Source organism: Charadrius vociferus, unplaced genomic scaffold (genome assembly GCF_000708025.1).
Source record: "Charadrius vociferus isolate BGI_N301 unplaced genomic scaffold, ASM70802v2 scaffold349, whole genome shotgun sequence".
Classification (NCBI taxonomy): Eukaryota; Metazoa; Chordata; class Aves; order Charadriiformes; family Charadriidae; genus Charadrius; species Charadrius vociferus.
Window position 1 is genome coordinate 180,266 of NW_009650068.1, and position 21,210 is coordinate 201,475.

The 21,210-nt window shown below is 38.3% G+C and overlaps 1 protein-coding gene across 1 annotated transcript in view; it reads left to right on the top strand.

The window, feature by feature from the left end:
• Positions 1–21,210, top strand: part of DYNC1LI1 (dynein, cytoplasmic 1, light intermediate chain 1) — a 28,083-nt gene that overhangs the window by 841 nt on the left and 6,032 nt on the right. The window contains exons 2-8 of the mRNA XM_009891975.1: positions 60–133; positions 10,802–10,918; positions 12,602–12,832; positions 16,174–16,343; positions 17,548–17,641; positions 20,347–20,482; positions 20,861–20,972. Coding sequence (XP_009890277.1) covers positions 60–133; positions 10,802–10,918; positions 12,602–12,832; positions 16,174–16,343; positions 17,548–17,641; positions 20,347–20,482; positions 20,861–20,972 — 934 coding nt within the window. The remainder of the gene's footprint in view (positions 1–59; positions 134–10,801; positions 10,919–12,601; positions 12,833–16,173; positions 16,344–17,547; positions 17,642–20,346; positions 20,483–20,860; positions 20,973–21,210) is intronic.

Here is a 21,210-nt window from a genome sequence, read left to right on the forward strand (position 1 = left end):
CGGGGAAGGGGGGACACCCCCCTCCCCCCCTCCTAATCCTTGCCGTCGCTCCCCGCCAGGTCCTGCATCCTCAGCGAGGTGTCCACGCGGTCCCGCTCTAAGCTACCTTCAGGGAAGAACGTCCTCCTGCTGGGTGAGAGAAGCATCCCGATCCCTTCCCCTCCCTGCCGCACGCAGGATCGCTCCTTGACCCTCTCCTGGGCGTCTGGAGCTTCTCGCGTTTAGTGCCCGAATGGGGGGCGGGGGGGAGGTGCTGGTGGTGGTGGTGGTGGTGGGGTGTTGATGGTGGCAAGGTGATGGCTTAACCCTTTCGCTTCTTCCCTTGCATGTTTTTGCTTCGTTTTGGATATCCAGTATTCAGAGATGCTTTAGATATCCCCCTCATCGTAGGTACCTCGCCATAATACCCTTAATTGGCCTTCCCCCACCCTAGTTCCTTAGGTGGAGATGGCTTGGCAGGGTGGTTTTTATTGTCTTTCTCCCCGCGATGAGTGTTGACTTCGGGGTGCGTGCGGGTCCCCCCAACCTTTTCCGAAACCTCCCTCGAGTTCGTGCAACCGGTGCTGCTCGCTGGTCCTTATGGTGTGTCATACAAACACCAGAATTGCTTCCGTGGCCCGTACGGCATCAATGACGGCTGCTCCCTGTTGGCCGGAGGGCGGGGTAGGCTCCATGGGCGTGTTGGTTGTGTCCGGCCCACACGCACCGAGCTTGTCAGCAGTAATATCATCAGCAACTTGTGCAGCAGCAGCAGCAGTAGCAGAGGCATCGTTTACTGCTGCTGGCTGTCATTGTGTTCTGTTTATCTCCACCCAGTGCGTTAGTCCAACCTGGCCTTTGGCAAGGAGAAGGAGTTACGGAATGGGACTTTGATAGGGCGATAATGAGAGACCCAGCTATTACTCAGTGTTGAGGGAAAAAGGAAAAATGATACGGCGAGCAAAATCAAAAACTTGATGGGGGAAGGGAGACATGGATGCTCTCAAATGTGTGTGTATACATATTAGTGCTTTTATTATTAATGTTTGGTTGGGCTTTTTTCTGGAAGACTTAAATACTGTTACCAGTAGAAAATTTAATGAAATTGAGTGAATCTATGTGTTAACTAGCTGCTTCTTCCCTCCTTTGCCAACCTCCCAGTCACCAGGAGGAACTGAGTGTTAGTATTAGAAAACATAGTTAAAACCTAGTAAAGATATTCATGCGGACTCTATGCACACTGTGAGTCTTGTAGTTTGTAGTCTCTTGAGGTTTTTCAAGTTAGGTTTGGGTTTTTTTTCCATAATCCTGAAGCAATCACTGTGACCCTCTTCTTTCTGTTTTGATAAGCTGAATGGTGGCTTAAAATGGACTATGAAGGAGAAAATTGTGCAAGGATGATGGGATGGTCCAGTGAACCTGTTACAAAACTTAACTACCCTTTAATTTATTGCTTTTTATGTTATGTAATTATGTAGGATATTGAGATTAGTAGTTATGTTGATACTAAAGAAAGGAAAGATTTAATAACGATTGACAGCTTTTTATGTGATATTTTAAAACTAAATTGGATGATTGTCCTTGTTGAAGTTGGAAGATTCTTCTTCAAGATGTGATCCTTGTCAAGAAGATTACAGTCCTGTTGGTCCTTTCCATAGTCAGGCAATCCTTAGTACTCAATAACTGGAAACTGTACTTCCTTCATAACTAGAGGGCACCGTAGAATGTTTCCAAATGCTCATTTAGTTTATGATGTTTGATCTGTTGTAGAAAATTTTTCTTTTTATCCATTTATGTAGAGCTTATAGAATGACATAATGTAAGACTTTTTTTTTTTTTTCCTTTTTTTGACTGATGCATTTTTTGAAAGATCTGCAGATTTGTTGAAGAAATTCTAGTTCTTTCTTAGGAATTGTGTTTTCTAGAATGCTGTGGTCCAAGGAAAAAAAAAAATTGGCATGTATTTAGGAAAAAGAGCAAAAGATCTGAGGACTGGCCAATGAGGATGATGGCCATGTTCTTTGTGAGAATACCTAATTGGTGTATTACACTTTGGTGTCCACTTGCAAGTCATGATGCTGCTCCTGAGCAGACTGGCACAGGAGAAGAAGAGGTCTTACGTATTCTCTATTGGACAGATTCAGTGTGTGAAGTTCTGTCTCTTCAGGTTCTTGAGCTGTGTGTTTGTAATTTCTCTGTTATCTCACATTTCCTCTATTTCTAAGCTTTGTTCCTTTAAATAGTTTTGTACTAGCTTTTGTTGTTAATACAAATCACTTCTTGCCATGACTATTTTCACTTTCATCATTCTTTGAATACTTTTAAGCAGGAGTTGTAAAGCTGACCAGGGTCTTGAGGGTTTTCACTCATTTTGTGGTAGACAGATGTTTGCAGTTTAAGCAGTTGTATTGGTCAAACCTTCTGAGCTGAAACATGATATATAGCAACAAATTAATGCTTATTTTCAATACAAACCACATTTAAAAAAAAAAAAAAAATCCCTTAAGCCTTCAACCTACCCTCTGCCCCCACAGAAAAACCAACCAGAAAAACTCACCACTTACCGTTCTTTTGTTTACTAGGACAAGTTTTCTAATTTGCCTACAGCATTTATATTTTTCAAACACTGCATATACTTGTATGCCTAGTAGTTCTGGGAACCTGGCTATGTCTGGCATGCTAATTCTGCTATTTCAGTATTTATTTTTAGCTATGTTAACATCTCATTTTTAAGAACCTGGAAAGCAGTTCGAGGCATCACAGAAATAACTAAAAGAAACTGGAATTCCAAATGTTAATCTCTAGATATGGCACATGGTTTTGTGAAATGAAGGTTAACATACAATACTGGTAATGCCCTGCTCAAAATCATGCAAAAAAATTAATTAACTTACAGTTTTACTTCTCCAAAATTGTTTCACTTGCAGGCATTTTTTTTTAATAATTGTTTTTCTGTGAAGACTTTAAACTTTGATTTGCACCGAATGTAGCATAAAAGCATTTTTCTGTTCTTGTATGAACAAATAATAAATATGCAGGCTTTCCTAAACTTTTCTGTAAGGCAAGTATGCTCTGATTCCCAGGCAGTTCTGTCATAGTGACTGTAGCTACCTCATTTAGCAAACTATACCAGTAGAAAACTGGTCCCCCCTTTCTTAAGGAAATTGGGTGCTCTCAGTGACATTTCTAGCTACTTTTTGCAGATAGCAAAGGGAGTGTGTTTTTGTTGTTGTTGCTGGGTTGTTTTTTTTTTTCTTTTTTTCTCCTGGACTGTCTCTTCTGCTCACTTCTGTAATAAAGGTAGCTGATCAGAGGAGATGCTTTTTGTTGAGTGTGTTGAGAAAACTGATGCTTATAACTGGGAGCTTTCTTGATGATTTCCTTCCTGATATAATTGTATCTGAACCAGCAAGTGGAATAGAGGGAGCAGCTAAGAAGTCACCATTGCAGGTTACGGATGGAATCCATAGCACTATAGAATGTGTAAAGGCTTGGATTCAGAGACCCGAACTAAGCATTTATCCAATAAACTGCAGCATGCATTCAAGCAGCAGCGTTCAAAGTCATTCCGGGATGCACAAGCAAACAGGCTCCCTGCTTGCAAGTGAACTTAATAGTTGCTTTTGACATGTCTGGCTTTGTATTTCATACGTTCATCTTTCTCTGAAGCATAGTAGGTTCTTTGCCTGCAATTCTAACAATGTCAAACCATCCAGTGACACATGTACACCTGACTCCAAGTGTCTGTATTGCACATTTATGCTTTTACTGACTCACTAGCGTTTTAGTTCTCTTTATGCATTTTACCCCACTTGATGATAAAGGCTTTGAATTTAGTGGGCAGTCAGTGTTCAACTGCCTTGTGTCCACATTTTCTCTTTACCCCAGACATCTCACTTTGCAGGGCCAGGCCTGTTTGTTTGAATCTTTGAGCTCTGCTCCTGTCCAGTGGCTGTCAGGATGCTTGAGAAGAAGTTTACACAGTCTACAGCTAATTTACAGGTACACTTTTCTGTGTGTACATGTATTGGGGATGGCTGTTATTGTAGAAAATAGTACATCTTGACAAGCAGTTTTAGCTTGCTACTTTCTTTTAGTGGACCCATGGAATATACTGAACTTCAAAATTAAGTTCTGATACAGTAAATGGTCCTAAGAGTGTATAAAATCTGCAGCACAGGAAGTTCTGATCATTCTTGAATGGCATTTATTTTAATTTGTCTCTGCTTTGCCAGAGGGGCTGCTGATTACTGAATCCATCTCTAAAATATTTCCAAAGGTGAGGAACAGTGAAAGGAATTGTGCTTCTGTGTTCTCCAGGCAGGTTAGTGGCAGGCGTACCAATTAAGATGTCCCTTTGATAGTAACACGAGATTATCCTATTTTAGTAGTGAACCTGGGTAAAATACACTAGGTGACTTACTGCTGTGTTAAAGAAGAAGTCTTGCATTAGAGATGTATGCTGTTCATATTCACTATAGAATTTTCTGCAATATTTGGCTTTCTCTGGCTGTGGGTTTCTCCAGGCATAAGTGACACTGTTACTGCCGTACCTGTTTCCACAGTCAGGCTGTGTATTCTTGTGCTGCCGAACTTCACAAAAGGCATGCTGGAACAGTAATCTACAGTCTGCATTCTATCATGTTGTAACGCAGAAGTGCAATTAAGGTGCTCCTCAGAAAAGTAATTTTTCAGCGCTGCAAAGATACCAAATTAGTCATGTGTGAGGAGAAAGACTTATCTGGTGGAGTAAAACAAACTTAGAGGATACGTTTTTTTGTCCAATGAGTAAATCATAATTTAGTGGCAAGTTATTTGAAGACTTGATATGATCTACCTATTGTGAACTTCTGTGTTGTTTTGAGGGATACTAGAGAAGGATTTCATCAGCATAATTTGATCTTCAGTTCTCTGAAAGCAAACTAAATTTGGCTTACTCTGATTATTTTGGTATTGTTCTGCAAAAGGCATTCTTCAGTTAGTATAGTAAGTGTGAACAAGTCTCTTTCACTAATATGCAGCTGTGGAAAAGACAGTTATTAGCTTGTGAGAAGTATTTTATTGTGAAAATAGCTATAGTACACGTGCTTGGTCCCAGTAGGAAGACGACTGTTATATCTTCGCTCCGTTCTATTAGGATTCAGACATTACACATGGTATGGAATAGAGATTGCTCTGTGATTTCTGGGAAGGCATCTTTGCACTGTTTGGTAACTCTGGTTTGGGTTTGATGACTTTGTTGTACCATATTTAAGTGAGGTACAGTTTTTCTATAAATAAAAATATTCAATATTTTATGTTAGAAATATTAGGTGTTGCGAATTGTTCTACCCAGAAGCTGTCTTTTGCTTTGTAAAAAGTGTAAAGCTAGTTCACAAAAATATACCCAGGGGTGGAGGGGGCAGGGCTAATTAGGACCGTTATCTCTAGTTTTTCTTGGCCTTGTTTGGATGTATTTTTTAGAGATGAGTTGTATAATTCCCATATCAAGCTGAATTCTAATTGATGGTTTTAAAAAGCAAACAAAAAAACTCCATCAAGGAACCAGTAGGATTATAGAATGCACACAATTAAGTGCATCCAGGGGTTTTCAAAAAACTGTTGAAAAAAAAAAAATAATAAAAATCAGAGCCCCAGATGGAAGGGGGGCAGACCAACAATACTGATGACACAAAAGAAACATTCACCTCTTGCTTCTTTGCCTTGCCATATTTTAAACACACGTGACACTTCACAGTGGAGAAACAATATAAATTAAAAAATCAAAACTCATGTCTGTCCTGGAGATAACACATTGATTGCTCTTCCATGTACAGAGTTCTATGAGGAGTAAGAAATGTCTTGTTTTAAGACAAGTGAAAATCTATTTCTGTTTTCGTTTTCTAAACTGAAAGAAATGTGGAAATAACATTAGTAAATATTCTTAATTTTTAAATGTTTTATTGAAAGTCTAGAGAAGTTCTGTAATAGAAAGCCTAAGTTCTCTCTACTGTGATGGCTTATGGTTGAACAGTTTTAAGTGGCAGTTCATAGATAAGCACCTGCTTGCCCGCATTCACAGAAGACGATTCATTCACCTCATTGCCCATCCTTCCCATCTATGGGTGACTGTTCTGCTAAATTCTGTATTGCAGCAGAACATTTAGTGATAGTCCATTTTATGTTCAGTAAACGTACTTTTTGCCTTGAGTAGTGAGAAGGGAGGAGGCTGGGCAGGGTTTTGTATTATGGCTTCCTGTATCTTTGAGGGCAGCAACAAGAAGGGTGTCCTCAAAGTCTGTTTTGTAGACAGAGTAGCACCTTGGACAGAGGAGCTTTGAGGAGCACACCCCCAAATTTGAGGAGCTCAGCAGAGGAGCGAAGTGTAGCAGTGTGGGGATAAAAATGAAACAGCTTTTGTTTAGTTGGATGTAAGGCTTTCCATTTCCTTAACAAGATGGTGAAATACTGTGTGTAAGCAGATTGGTTTGGCTTTGTTTCAACTGCTTCCTAGCCTCATTTTTCTGCAAAATTAAATCTGTTGTCCCTCTTTTACTTGTGTTCAGCTTTGGTGTACAGCACTGCTTGCTAGAAGCATCACTTCTATTTCCTCACTGTCGTATTAATGTGTAAGTGCAGTTTGATGTAATCAAGAATTTTAGTTCTTTAGGATTTAGTCTGTAAAAGGAGGACCTTTCATGTTACTTACGAAACAAGGATGCAAAATCTTAACTTTGCAATGACCTACTTGATTTTTATTCTACCATGCAATTCTATATCCAGAATTGTGTGTCAGAAATGTTTTGCTCTATGAGCTTACATATGGAAGTCAATTGTTAATTTGGCTATCACACATTTAGAAATAAAGAAGTTAAAGGATTTTCCATCTGAAAATTTTGGAGGGAAGAGAAGAATGATGATGATGACTCTTTCTGAAGGTGCATGATGCTCTTTTATATATTGCTTCAGTAGCACTTAAAAATATTCTGTTTCATAATATTAATATGCAATGATGATTAAGTGTGAGGAATATGAAATTTCCCTTTTGTCTGAAACTAAGCAGCATTACTTTTTCATACACTTTAGAGATAACTGGAGACGACAAAAAAGATAAATATGCTGAAATATCTTAGGGTTTGCAACTTCAAATGCCATGTAGCGTGTGTGTGTGTATATGTATTATTGAAAAATTATTTTTTTAAAAGGCATATATACTTTTATATATGTCTCTGGTATTACTTAATGTGAATTGCATTACTGTGCTGTATGTTATCCATCAAACCTAAAATAGATAATAGACTTTAATTTCCTCACAAATATTTCCCCTCTCTGGTGGAGACAAGCTTCTATACGTACTAAAGGCATTACAATAAAATACTTGAGTTTTGAGAAGTCTTAAAAGCTAGCATTGTGTGCACTTAGAATTAATTTGCTAATGAGATTTGTAATAACTGTTCAGGAGTTTTAGATAAGCAGTGGTTTAAGATTTATTTGTATTTTGATACTCTTGCTGAAGAGTAACTACAAAGCAAAATTATGCTGCTGCTTTTTCCCAGCATAACTGGATATGTTCAAAATGTGTTGACTTCTCAGGTGTTTTATACTGAAGACTTTAGGTTGGAAAAAATAATAACAAGAATACAAATACATTTGCAGCTGTCAAAATTTTAAAAGGTATATGCAACATACTAAAAATACAAAGTAGAAGTAGATGGAACCTCAAGTCTTAGCATGCTCTGTTGGCCAAGGCAGTCATCTTTTGCTAACTTTTTATGATGAATTGAGTGGGCAAAAAGGAGGAAGTCATATATGATGGTCCTGATTTTACTTTCTGACAGCTTTTTATCATAATATCAACTCTAATTTGGCTTAAATCTGTTTAGAACTCTGGATCTCCTGTGGGATAGGGCACATTCAGAGAGGCAGCTATCTTGCACCCTTGCAAGTGAATCATCCTGTTTGTAGACCACTTGGTTTATGTATTGCTAACTTGTTTTGGACCACTTGTCAGTATTGCTTCTCATCCTTTTCTCCAGATCTTTTGGTTTCTCTTATATCACCTGCAAACTTAGTATTCTCTTCATTTGCCTGAGTAATTAATGAAAGTAGTACCACTGTCTTCAAACTTCACTGATGCATGATTCTGGCTTTCTTGTGAATGATGAGTGCTGCTATGTGCATGCAGTAACTTGTGTGATACAGTTATGTATGTCAGTGATCCACCTACCTCATCTTGGTGTTTTGAAATGGGTGGATATTTGCTAAGGAGAAGGGAGTAGAGAATCTTCTTCACAGAACAAATTAAATTTAAGAATTCTATGATGGAAGGCTGCAATGACTACTGTGTATGCATACGTGTCCAAAGGTACTAAATTTACATCAAATCAACTTGTCTCATCCTGTACTGATAAAATTTCTTTCTGTGTAGGGTCTGAACATAATTACGGAAAACTTGAGGAGGAAAATTCCAGCTCTTATTTTGCCATAAGATACTCACTTAACAGTATTGAATTTCAGTTTACTTCAGGCATTTGGAAATATGGGGGTGGGGAGGAAATCACACAACACACAGCTATGATAAGTAAGGGGCTTGTGGGATGTATATTTCAAGTTTGCCTAGATTGTTTAGCATGAGGACTTTCAAACAATAAAGTTGCATTATCATTTGTGTAAGTATGTTTTAGTTTAGACTGCTTAAATGTATCTTTTGTTATGTTTAGAACTTTTCATAACCACAGATGTTTCTTAGACTTTAATTGCAGCCACTTTTGTTTAAAACTGCCAGATACACTTTGCAGAAGATATTAAACTTTCCCAATGCAAACAAATTGTAATCTTTATTGCCACCTATGTGAAACAAACTAGTATGCAAGAGAACTTAGCTAGAGTTCAGCTGTTCTGAGAAACTAGGAAAGCTGTTAAGTGCAACCCCTCTTGAAAAGGAGTAACAAATTTTGTTTTGTGTTACCTTTTGAGCCTTCTGCTGGCACAAATTCATTGAAGCTGCCTGTTCAAAAAGGTAAAATAACAGAATGAATCATACAGAAATTGTTGGCAAAAGTAATAGCAACTTCAGCAGCATAACATGTCAGTGCAGCAGCTCTTAAGTCTCCCCAGTTATTTGTAGATGACAAATTTAAGAAGTTTGGGTAAGTACTTAGGTAGGGGCAGAGGAGGAATTGTAATTCATCTCTGGTGGCAAAACTTAAACTCTTCACTTCTTGGGCAGAATTTTTATTTAAAAGAATATTCTCACAAGAAAAGGAAAAGCTTGGTGTATGAATGAAAAATAGCTGTGCTTTCCAATGTTTATTTAAAATTAGCTATAATTGTTTTCTTAGGTGGGTCTTGATTTAATACAGTTAAGGAACTAGCAAACAAACTCTTAAATGCTGAAAAAGTTAAACTGATAGAAATTTTCACTTAACTTCTCTATACTTAAACACATCTTAAACTTCAGTTCTGGTCATATTTCTCTCTCTCTTTTTAATTTTTTTTTTTAAATGCCTTTTCTTTCCATTGAGTAAAATCCCACGGACTACTTAGAGTAAACAGTCGTATGCTTTCTAGTAGCTTCTAGGCTATTAATGAAATCTAAAAATAAAGCTGAACTCTAAATTAATGACTTCATCTGGTAATCTTGGGGATTATATGTTGAGTAAATTCAAAATCGGTCTATCAAAGTATGATTTTTCTGCTCTTTTCTGTGATTGTATCTGTAGTCTTTTTTTATGTAGCCATAATAATTGTCTATAAGATCATGGTCAGTTCCATTTAAAGGGAAGACTTCATTATGTTTAGCAGTGAAAATTACTGTCCTTGAACTTTTCTCTTTGTTATGTAGTTAAAAGCAAGTGTTTATAGTCTCCCTGTATAGGAGAGACATGGAAAAAAGTTCTGTTTGATATAAAACTGATAAGGTACTTCTTGGTAACCTGGTTTTAATCTTAATTTTATAGCCTGTGAGTGAGTTCCAAGAATTTTTTAATGTCTGTTATGTGCCCATCATGCTGCCAAATTAGAGTGGCAAAACCCTGCTTCATGTCCAAATCCAGCTTGGTTACTCCTTCAAACTAGAAAAACTGTACATGGAGTTTTCCAGCTCTGGGATATATGTTTAGAAATAGAAGTTTTTCAAGAAGAGTCTCTGGAAATAGTTGAGGTGTTTTCACTGTGCTTGTGGCATCGGGGTTCACTGGTTATCTGAGCTTCCTTTGGAGGGGAGGAGAGAGAATAGGAGTGAACGGATCTGGATTGCAGGTGTGACACTCTGCGTGTACCCAAATACACATGTATTGTAAGGCAATGGGCTTACTGTTTGTCACCTCTTTTTAAGGTTTCTTTAGACCTGTAACAGAAAAGATTCAAAGAAACTAACCCATAAAAGCTAAGGAAACAGATTTGCCTTACTGAGCCTGGTGTTGTGGCTGATTATGAGACAGTTCTAAATCATATTCTTATGATTGTAAGATGAGCTTACTGTGAACTCTACTTCAGAAAGACTTTGTTACTACTTGGGTTGAAGTTGAAAGACTGAAATTGTTGGAGGTGTTTAACTAGTCCTTAAGATATCTTTTTAAAGATACAAATAAGAGCCTATTTCAGATAGGATAGTTAGTGGCATAATTGCATTTATCAATAATTTGAAATAAGACTTGAAACAAGACTTGAAACTGAGGCATGCACTTTGAACAGATGGATGAGTTGGGCAAAGCCAGCTATATTTCAAAACTTTAATGAGCTCAGTCACCTTGTTAGTATATGGTTTCCTTCTTGCCCCAGGTGGTTTTTAATATGTAACTGTGATTAAAGATTGAGTGGTATCCAACTTCTGTCTCTGCAGGTGAAGATGGAGCAGGTAAAACTAGCTTAATAGGAAAAATTCAAGGAATAGAGGAATACAAAAAAGGAAGAGGAATGGAGTATTTGTATTTAAATGTGCATGATGAAGATCGAGATGGTAAGTTTGTGTTTCTAATAATATCTTAAACCAATTTGAAAGCAGTGGCTCGGTAGAGTGATCTTTGGAATGACAGTGGGATGTTTTGCTTTCTTTATAATTTGCAGGAGTCCAGCTTAGGCCATGAGGGATTTGTATCATGAGGAAATGTCTCAGTGTAATTCCTTTAGTAGATACCGTGGATGACCATTTAAGTGGTAGAGGAGGAGAGGAACCAGTCAAAAGAAAAGGCTGAAAAGACCAGGGAAGCAGTCTTAGCTGCAACGTTCTGAATGGATGGTAGGCAAAAGTGTATTCCTTAGACCTAGAGGAAGAGGTGCCTAGGCTCTTACCTTGGATCTTGATTATTGTAGCAAGTATTTATCTTTTTGAATATACAGAGAAACCTCTGTCTTGGTGGTATCAGAGTCTGCAAAATTATGTATCATGTATTGATGGGTAGGAAAATGTGCAAAATGCTAAAGGAGATATTAAAAGCAAACAAACAACAACAACAAAAAAACGCAGATAACCAACCCAAAACTTTGAAGGAAGGAGAAGCTTTGTTTCAGCTGGCTTGACTTGGCTTGTGGCTAGAAGGTAAAAAAGATGTTTAAGACCCAGACCCACAATACCTGCAGTTATGGAATGGATAATTGATTCTTATATATGGTGGAATAAGGGAAGGAGTATGACCAGGCACTGTAGCGATGCAATGAATTATCTAGAGGCAATATTTAGAGAGACTGGCATGTGGATAAGGACATACTGGGAGCTGTGCAGAAAATGGGCAACTCCTGTCTATACTATAAGAACAAATATAGATAGGAGAAACAGAAGAAGTTTGCTGCCCCCTCCCCCCTCCTTTTTTTTTTTTTTTTGGAAATCACCTGCCTTCCTGACTTCCATGTCTGGCTGTTGGTCTTAAAGATGCCTTGACCAGGGTTAAGAGGATTGGGAGTCTGATCTAAATGTGTTCCTTAGAACTTCTGTAACAATTAATAAAAACTTACCTGAAGGCAAAATGTCATTATGTTAAGCTATCTAATTTTGAATTGCCAGCTCTTCATGTACTGCAGAAGTGTCTCTGAATATTGGAGTATGGTGTTTTGGGGGGAAAAAAAGCAGTGGGATGGTCTATTTGTATGGTGATTGTCCTTTTGCAAATCTGAAGAATAACTTTCTTGCCCACTAAGTCCATCTAAATCATTAAAAACTTGCAGTTCTGCTTCAGTTTTCTGAGGGGCCAAGGTACATTCTGTTCTTTAAGAGTTATATAGACATATCACATTGGAGTTTTGAAGGGGAGATAGCAGTCCTTGAGAGCTGAGCAGACCAGGAGCTAAGAAGGGATGGCTGAATTCACCCAGTTCCTCCCTTCTAAGTTGCATCTTGAAGAAAACGTTTTCCCTGTCTAAAATAGTGAACATTAATTTTTGAAATGTTGAATGCTATCTCTGGATTCTCACTTTCAGGTAATGTATTTAAGATCTTCAGTTATCAGCCATTAAACATGAGGGTTTGGAAGTGGAGGGGGGTCTCCACAAACTGCAGTTTGCGGTGTTGTTATGTATGTTCAATTGACTGATAAAACCTGTCAGCTGCTTTCTTCTTTATATTTCATATGTCTAAAGAAGATTTACTAGTCATTATGTAGTGGACTGCTTCAAGTAAGTGTCAAAATGTTTTTCTTTTTTTTTGTAGACCAAACAAGATGTAATGTATGGATTTTGGATGGTGACCTGTATCACAAAGGTCTTCTTAAATTTGCCATGGAGGCAAGCTCTCTAAAGGACACTCTAATTATGTTGGTAGTAGACATGTCTAGGCCTTGGACTGCACTGGATTCTTTACAAAAATGGGCAAGTGTTGTGAGAGAACATATTGACAAGTTAAAAATTCCTCCCGAAGAAATGAAAGAAATGGAACAAAAGTGTGAGTATTCAGATACGTAGGAAACAACTTAAGTATGCGTAATGCTTTCTGCGCCATTTAATCTTTCCATTGCAGTCTTTTTCATTCTTTAAAAATGTTATTTAAAATTAAGACTTATCAAGCAAATCAAGCTTCAGATAAGTCTCCAGTAGCTATATGAAAACTGCTAGCATTTCTTTCTATTAGAGGTACCTTAAGGTGGGGGGAGCTTTCAGAATGAATGCAGCTGGGTTGAATTTACAATCTTGCTTCTTACAGATTTTTCTAGATAAGATTCTCCCAAGTGTAAAAACTTACTGGCTTTCAATTTTTAGATTTTATTTATTTAAAAGGCATATCACTGCATCAGCTTCTTAATGGTTCCTGTTATTAGTCAGTCAAGAGCAATTTGGACCTGTTATCTACCTAACAAAAGTGTAAATGTTGAAAGGATTCATGACAGCATGGTAATGTCTGGGCCCTTTTTACTTGAAGAGTTTTATCGTAATTATTATTGACACTAATGCAGCTATATTTTTATTTTGGCATAGATATGATATAGCTCTATCAGTGTCTTGTCATTTTAGTTTTAAACATGCAGAACACAAAAATTTTGCAGGATTCCTTAAACTATCTGACTGAACTCGCTAACATCACAGCTCCATGCTACTTTTGGGTAGCCACTGTATTTCCCTTGGGGTACTAAGACGCGAGTCTCTCCCGATCATCTCTTGGTGAATTACTAAAAGGAAGGGCATTTGAGAAAGCTGTGTGTTAAGATCAAATAGTGTGATTAAACTTTGTGTATAAGTCTGAAGTTGCTGTCTGAAACTTGTACGTTCTTAGGCAACTGACTGCCTGATTGCTGAAGAGCTTTTTCAGAAATGCAGGTTGTAGCCATGCTGTGATAAAGTAGCCCATAAGGTGACAGTTGTAGATACTCTGGAATGGGAAGGGGGAGTGTGTTGTTTGCTTTGTGTATTCTTTTTAAGAGAGAGATTCTTCTAAGGGAAACATCAGCCTTCAGACTTGTATCTTCCACAAGAACTTGTTTAGGAGGGAGGAGCTGAGCTCTTTTGGGTGTGGTGTTTGGTTTGGTTTTGGGGGTGGTGTTAGTGTGTGTGTACTAAACACCCCCCCAAACAGTTTCAGGATAGGACTTTACTGGATGAAAGTAGTAAGGACATGGTATTTCCATTATCAAAAATGTGTAGGCTGATAGTTTTGCTTCTTTACTGACTGAGTGAACTGAATAGTGAAACTTTATAAAATCCAGAAAACTTAAGTGATGAAATGAGTCAAGAAAAGCAGCTACTCATTAAAAGTTTTGTCTGCTCTCTTGTTCTTTTATCATCTGGTCTAATTCTTACAGATATTGATGGTCTGTGTGTTGGGTATAATAGAAGCCCTGAACAGAATCCAGATATGACTGGAAGCTGTTTTTGTTTTGAACCTCCTGTGATGTGACTTCATGCATTGCTAGGCAGGCAGCATCTTGACGCTGCCAAAAGGAGGAGGGAGGAATCTTGCTTGCCTGACTTCTGGCTACATGGTCCTACTTTAGTCTTGTGTCAGTCTGTGCTCCTGGGAGGCTCCTGGGAGCTGATTTAACTTGCTAACAGGACTGAAATCTACTGAGGGTTTGTATGTGTTATTTTCTGGAGATGCACTGATGTGTTTGTCTTTCAGTTCTAGCAACTTTACTCCACTCAAAGACAGACCCTGTCAGGACTAAAACCGATATGGGAAGGCATTAGGGGATACATAGCAGCTGTGTGTGAAGGGTTAGAATAGCTCTTCCTGTTACTGAATTCAGCTGTGTCTAATGAGGCCTTGTGGCCTGGTCACTTTGTGTCTCTAAGGAAGACCTGAGATTGTATTCCACAGTCTTTGAGCTGTGATATACTACATAAGTCCTCCCTTTTACTGTTTTCTGTACTTGTACAAAGATAGTATGTCATGATCATACAATGGGAATTTTAGGAATCCACTGGAGGACTTCTAGCACTGGAATAGTGTGATTTCTATTTTAGCATGAAATTATCCCAGTATAGATAGGATGCTATGTAGAAAAGAGTCCCTTGAGTGGCTGGCATATCTTGGTGAGAACTCTGGGTTTAAAACACCATCAATTTAGGAGAGTCTCAGACCAGACTGAAGGAGCAGCATTCCCTGAATATGAGCCTGAGTTTGCTGTTATAGTAGAGATGATAATCTGTTCGTGTGCTCTTTGTTATTTTGAACTCCAAGATACGTAGAGAAGTTGAATAATTTTGGCCTAATCTTTTTTGTTTTTTCCCTCTAGGGGGTTGAAATAGGTCTCACTGTTAATTCAACTAATGCTTTTCTAGGTATAAACTCAGAGGGCTTCAACCATTTAGTGAAGGTAGGGGTAGATTAACATAAATCAGGACAAAGCATTGAGAATGTAATGGAGTAGTTAGCTGAATCATGCACACGAGCAACTAAATTGTCTTGCTGCCTGATATTTTTTTTTGGCTGAATCAGGATGTGTTACTCATGGAAAAGTAATCAGTGATGGGTTTTGGTGGAATCCTGTTTCTGCTGTGTAAAACAGGACATGTGATGTGAAAGGTACAGGTATTTAATGCCTGTTATTCATCCCTGACTCTAGGAATGGTAAGTGACTGTGTAGAGGCTTGGGTGTATGCATCAGAACCTGACAAGAGTTACACTTGTAATTTTATCTTTTTTCTAATTCTTGTTATATTCTGATTTATCCTCCTTGCTAAATTTTAACGTAGTATCTGATCTATTGTAAAAGCGTACCAAATATTTAATATGCTATTAACTAATTATAAAGCTAGTTAATAACTAATGTTTGTTTATTCTATTCTTTTTGCTTATTGCTATTGTAGATTCACTGTACAGAGAGAGAGAAGGGTGGACAAAGGGGTTTTGGGTAAAAACTGGTACACAGTAGCAGCTAAGCAATATGCGTAAGGCTTAATTCTGTTTATTCTAACAAACTGTTCCATTAAGTTTACCAAGAAGAATGCAAGGGAACTTGTGTCCTTTAGGAAATGTATCAAGCAGTAATAGTTGATAGCAACTGCCTAGTGGTTCCACAATGATAAAATAAAAATATTTTAATGTTGTCCTTATGGGCAGTTTTATCTGGTCACGTTCTTCTGGCTGCTGATCAAGCAGATCTCAAACTTAGTAGTTTGTTCTTGTGCTGCACAGAGCAAATAGTCAGCACTTGGTGCATGCTCAATTTTTTTCAACATAAAGAAGCAGAAGTACTATACAATCAACAGTACTAGAGATCAATGGCAGTGGAAATCATTGTTGAAATAATAAAGTAGCTGATTTTTTAATATAACTTTTTTTACTTTCAGTGGTAAGAGACTTCCAGGAATATATAGAACCAGGCGAGGATTTTCCAGCTTCTCCACAGAGAAGAAATACTTCATTACAGGAAGACAAAGATGACAGTGTGATTTTACCCCTGGGTGCAGATACACTAACATGTAACTTAGGCATTCCAGTAGTAGTAGTTTGTACAAAGGTTTGTTTCACATTTTAGGTTTTTTATATATTTTATTTAAGCAACTCTGTCAACTGTGGATTTGGGGTGGGAAGCACATAGTTCTTAAGTCATTCTGAATACCCTGGATAAGAATTCTTTAGAAGTGTTTAATGTTGAAGGTTGGTTATTTTCTGGAAACCCTGATTGCATGTAATTTGGGAGTAGTTTTTCCTTTAGTTCTACCAGTTTTCAAGGAATTGAGGAAATACCTCAGACCTGGTTTTGTTCATAGAAGTGAGCTAGTCAGTAAGCAACTGGAATTCCCCTTGATCTCGACAGTCATCCTTATTCTGCAGATAGTGTTTTGGTAGGGTTTGGGTGGTTTTAATATTTCAGATCTTTTTATGAAGATGAATATATTTGAGGGTTCTAGTTAGTAAAGTGCTGCTCTACTAACTTTCCTCAGTTCTTAGGGTGTTTCTGTGATCTGTTTTGGTTTCTGTTAGATATGTAACCATATTATTAGTCCTAAAGAAAAAGCGGTATGGTTCTCTTGTGGTTTGTTTGGGGGGGTTTTTTGCTTTCTTTTTTCCACCCCTCACTCTTCAGTTCTCATTGGCATTAATCATACTGCATCTGCAGCCTCTGCTGGCCCACAGTGAAAAAATAAACCTTTTGATGCATATGCTGTTCCTTCACTGGAAAGCTAATCTTCTCATTTAAAAAGCACCTTTTTTTCTCACCTGCTGGCTCTCTTTCCACCTGACCCAGCCCCCCCCTTTTTTTTTTCTGCTTCCACATTTCTTGCTTTTGCCTTCCTTTGCAAAGGGCTAGTTAGTAACTGGATGAAAAACACTATGTCCTGTAATACCATGGTGTGTTAAAAAAAAAAAAAAAAAAACCCAAAACCCCAAAAAAACTAAACACCACCAACAGTGGGTTGGTCTTCAACAGAGACTTTGAGTTATTGTATGGGGAGGTGGGGTGGGTGAATGAAAACTGGCAATCAGTTTAACTCCCAAGTTAGTGCTGACCACAGTACATGCACATCAAGTCATGTATTACTATAAAAAAAAAATATTTTGTTCAATTATGTTTCTAAACTATCTCAGCAGGTTTTTGTTTTTCTCTGCACCACCCACCCCTCTCCCCCTTGCCCAGTTGTGAACTGGACATGTAGCAGCACTGCTGTTTTCAACAGATAACTGAAAGTGGTATATTAATTTTGTGTTTATCTTAACAGTGTGATGCCATCAGTGTTCTGGAAAAAGAGCACGACTACAGAGATGAACACTTCGACTTCATTCAGTCACATATCAGACGGTTTTGCTTACAATGTATCCTTTAACACATCATAAAGATGATAATGACTCAATTAAATCTTTGCATTAATTATGACCAGCTTAAAAGAATATTTGCATTGGTACCAAAGTAGTGTGCAACTCCTTTACTGTAGCTGGCATTCTGCTTCAGCTACCCACTAAGACCATGTTGAGTTAAATTTTTTGGTTTTTGCAGAGCAGCAAGTCTAGCATGTCCCCTTACCATGAATTTCTTTACTTGCCTTCATTTCTGTATTTAGGAGTCAAGTTTGCAAATCAGCACATCTTGGATGACAAGATCCCTAAAATAACAAAAAGATAATTCATTTAAGTATGATCTTGCTTCAGATGCACATAAGGCATTTTATTCTTTTTGAGCCAAATATGCAGTCTTTTCAGTGTTCAGTAATTCCACAGGATGAGGTGATGAAGGAAGGAAAGAAGTGTGAATTGCTTTAGGAAAGGTCCACTGGCTTTTATTGTCTTGGTACAGAGACAATGCATATACGATGTTGCTATGTTGCTTTTAAACTTCATTTTTCAAAAAGAAGTATATAAAATACTGCTTAGTGTTGTTTAGTCAGCTAGACGTGCTGAGATCTAGATTTCAGAGGCCAGTAATACTACATTGTGTCATCATCATTTATGCTGTGGTAGAGGGAAGTTTAAATTGTTGTCTGCCTAGACTTTAATAAAGCTTTTGATGCTGTTTCCCACAACATTCTCCTGGAGAAACTAGCTGCTCATGGCTTGGATGGGCGTATGCTTCGCTGGGTGAAAAACTGGCTGGATGGCCAGGCCCAGAGAGTTGTGGTAAATGGAGTTAAATCCAGTTGGTGGCTGGTGACAAGTGGTGTTCCCCAGGGCTCAGTATTGTTTAATATGTTTATCAATGATCTAAATGAGAGGATCGAGTGCGCCCTCAGTAAGTTTGCAGACAGCACCAAGTTGGGTGGGAGCGTTGATCTGCTTGAGGGTAGGGAGGCTTTACAGAGGGATCTGGACAGGCTGGACCGATGGGCCGAGGCCAACGGTATGAGGTTCAATAGGGCCAAGTGCCGGGTCCTGCACTTGGGTCACAACAACCCCATGCAGCGCTACAGGCTTGGGGCGGAGTGGCTCGAAAGCTACCTGGCAGAAAAGAACCTGGGGGTGTTGGTCAACAGCCGGCTGAATATGAGCCAGCAGTGTGCCCAGGTGGCCAAGAAGGCCAATAGCATCCTGGCCTGTATTAGAAATCACGTGTCCAGCAGGACTAGGGAAGCGATTGTGCCTCTGTACTCAGCACTGGTGAGGCTGCACCTCAAGTACTATGTTCAGTTTTGGGCCCCTCACCGCAAGAAAGACATTGAGGCGCTGGAGCATGTCCAGAGAAGGGCAACAAAGCTGGTGAGGGGTCTAGAGCACAAGTCTTATGAGGAGCGGCTGAGGAGGTGGTAGTGAGGTGGGGGTTGATCTCTTCTCTTCTCCCAAGTAACCAGTGCTAGGACAAGAGGAAATGGCCTCAAGTTTTGCCAGGGGAGGTATAGGATGGATATTAGGAAAAAAATATTCACTGAAAGGGGTATCAACCATTGGAACAGGCTGACCAGGGCACTGGTTGAATCACCATGCCCGGAGGTAGTTAAAAGATGGGTAGATGTGGTGCTTAGGGAAATGGTTTAGTGGTAAATTGGCAGTGTTAGGTTAATGTTTGGACTTGATGATCTTGAAGGTCTTTTCCAACCAAAATGATTCTATGAATCTATAAATGCTATTGGAGAGACATCAGTTAACAGATGGAAAAATTAGTTCAAGAACCTGAGACTTCAATAGAGTACCAAGTTGGCACTTCCTTCAAAAGGCTTCCAAGACCTAATTTTTCAAAATGGAATTATGGGTAATTATAAGAAGTTTTGTGGATGGAGGAAGACTATGAAAGTTTAGTAGCAATTAGTCTCTGTGATTGTATATGCCATGTACAATGTGGAATTCTATTCTAAACTTCACTGAATGGGAATCAGATCCCATTAGATAACTTTCTTGTAGAATTTGAATTGCATATGTAGAAATAAATTAGGGGGTTTAGCATTTTCATAATCCCAAAGTAAAAATTACTCAAAACTTCCCTGGCTGCTTTTATTAATCCTGTGCATAAGCAGTGTTAATTTGATACTGAACCATGCTGGAATACTAAGAACTTTTTTGGTCTTTTAGTAACTGATATACAGCACGACTTATTTGCCTTCGTTTTGTTTGAAAGCAGATTGCTGTATAATGTAAGAACTTGCTCCCCTAATTTAAAAACCCAGGTGGGGAAGTGGAAGATCTTCAGCATTTTTGAAGCTACTAGTGTTAATGCTGTAGGGTCTGTGGTGCAGGATGGGATAATGACAAGATAAAAGGATATGGCATGAAAATTTTTGTTCACTAAAAGCAGAAGACAGTTATGAAGGCATCACAGTGAAACCGTTGGTATTGTGAGCTTTGAAAGTGAGAAGAGCCTGTACTTTGCTTTAAAAGCAATAGCTGAGTTGGCCTAAAACAAATGCAGAAAGAAAGACTTAAATTACTAAACAGCTTGTTCCAAAAATGAAGTGTTGGAGGTTGTTTGACCTATTTGATTTTGTATTTCCCCTCTGAATTCTACAAAGTAGATAACCTTTAAACTGACAAGAAAGGGCCATTTTAGTATCTCTTACTAGCCACTAAACTGAGTTTTCTTTAACAAGTTTATTCAGATGGGGCAGCACTTATTTACACTTCAGTAAAGGAGAACAAAAACATTGATTTAGTGTATAAATATATAGTCCAGAAGTTGTATGGATTTCCTTTCAATGTTCCAGCTGTTGTTGTGGAAAAAGATGCAGTATTTATGTAAGTTATCTGCATTATTACGTGTATATGACTACAAAATGTATTTGTGCAAGACCCTAAACGGCATTTAGAACCTTTTTTGTTTATGCTTTTTAAAGTTCCATTTAACATTCTCATGAGTTGGAGTTTGGTGAGTCCCAGCGGATTGAGATTACGAATACTCGCTGCCCCAAAGAGAAATGTTAAACCCAGAGATGTTGCTCTTCTCTGTTACGGTGAACCAATCTCCAACTGGTTGTACTAATCAGTAACTTTCTTGCACAGGAGAACGGGAGCTATGGCAACTTCCGTGGCTTTCAGTGCTGTGCAGTTCAGGATTGGATACAAGAATAATCTGAAGTAACAATATAATTTAAAGCCAAATAATCCTTTATCTAGTCCTGCAGGTTGGGATAATGACAAGAAGATAGGAATATTGCACGAGAACTTTCAGACACTAAAAGCAGAAGACAGTTTTGAAGATATCATAACAAAACCACCAGTCAGAAAGGTAAATTGAGATGTTTGGCATTCAACTTCTTAACTATTTATTTACCTGTCAGTTTTTTGACTGTTTCTCTTTGAGACTTTGCTTCCAGTTTATCATAAGAGTGTGATAAACTCTGTGGGTTCTTTTGTATTTTTATTTTGTTCTTAAAGTTCTTTAGTTATCAAAAAATCATTATGTATTTTTGCTTTATATAGCTCTTCTCCAGCTTACATTGTTGGTTTTTTTCTGCTGCTGTTAC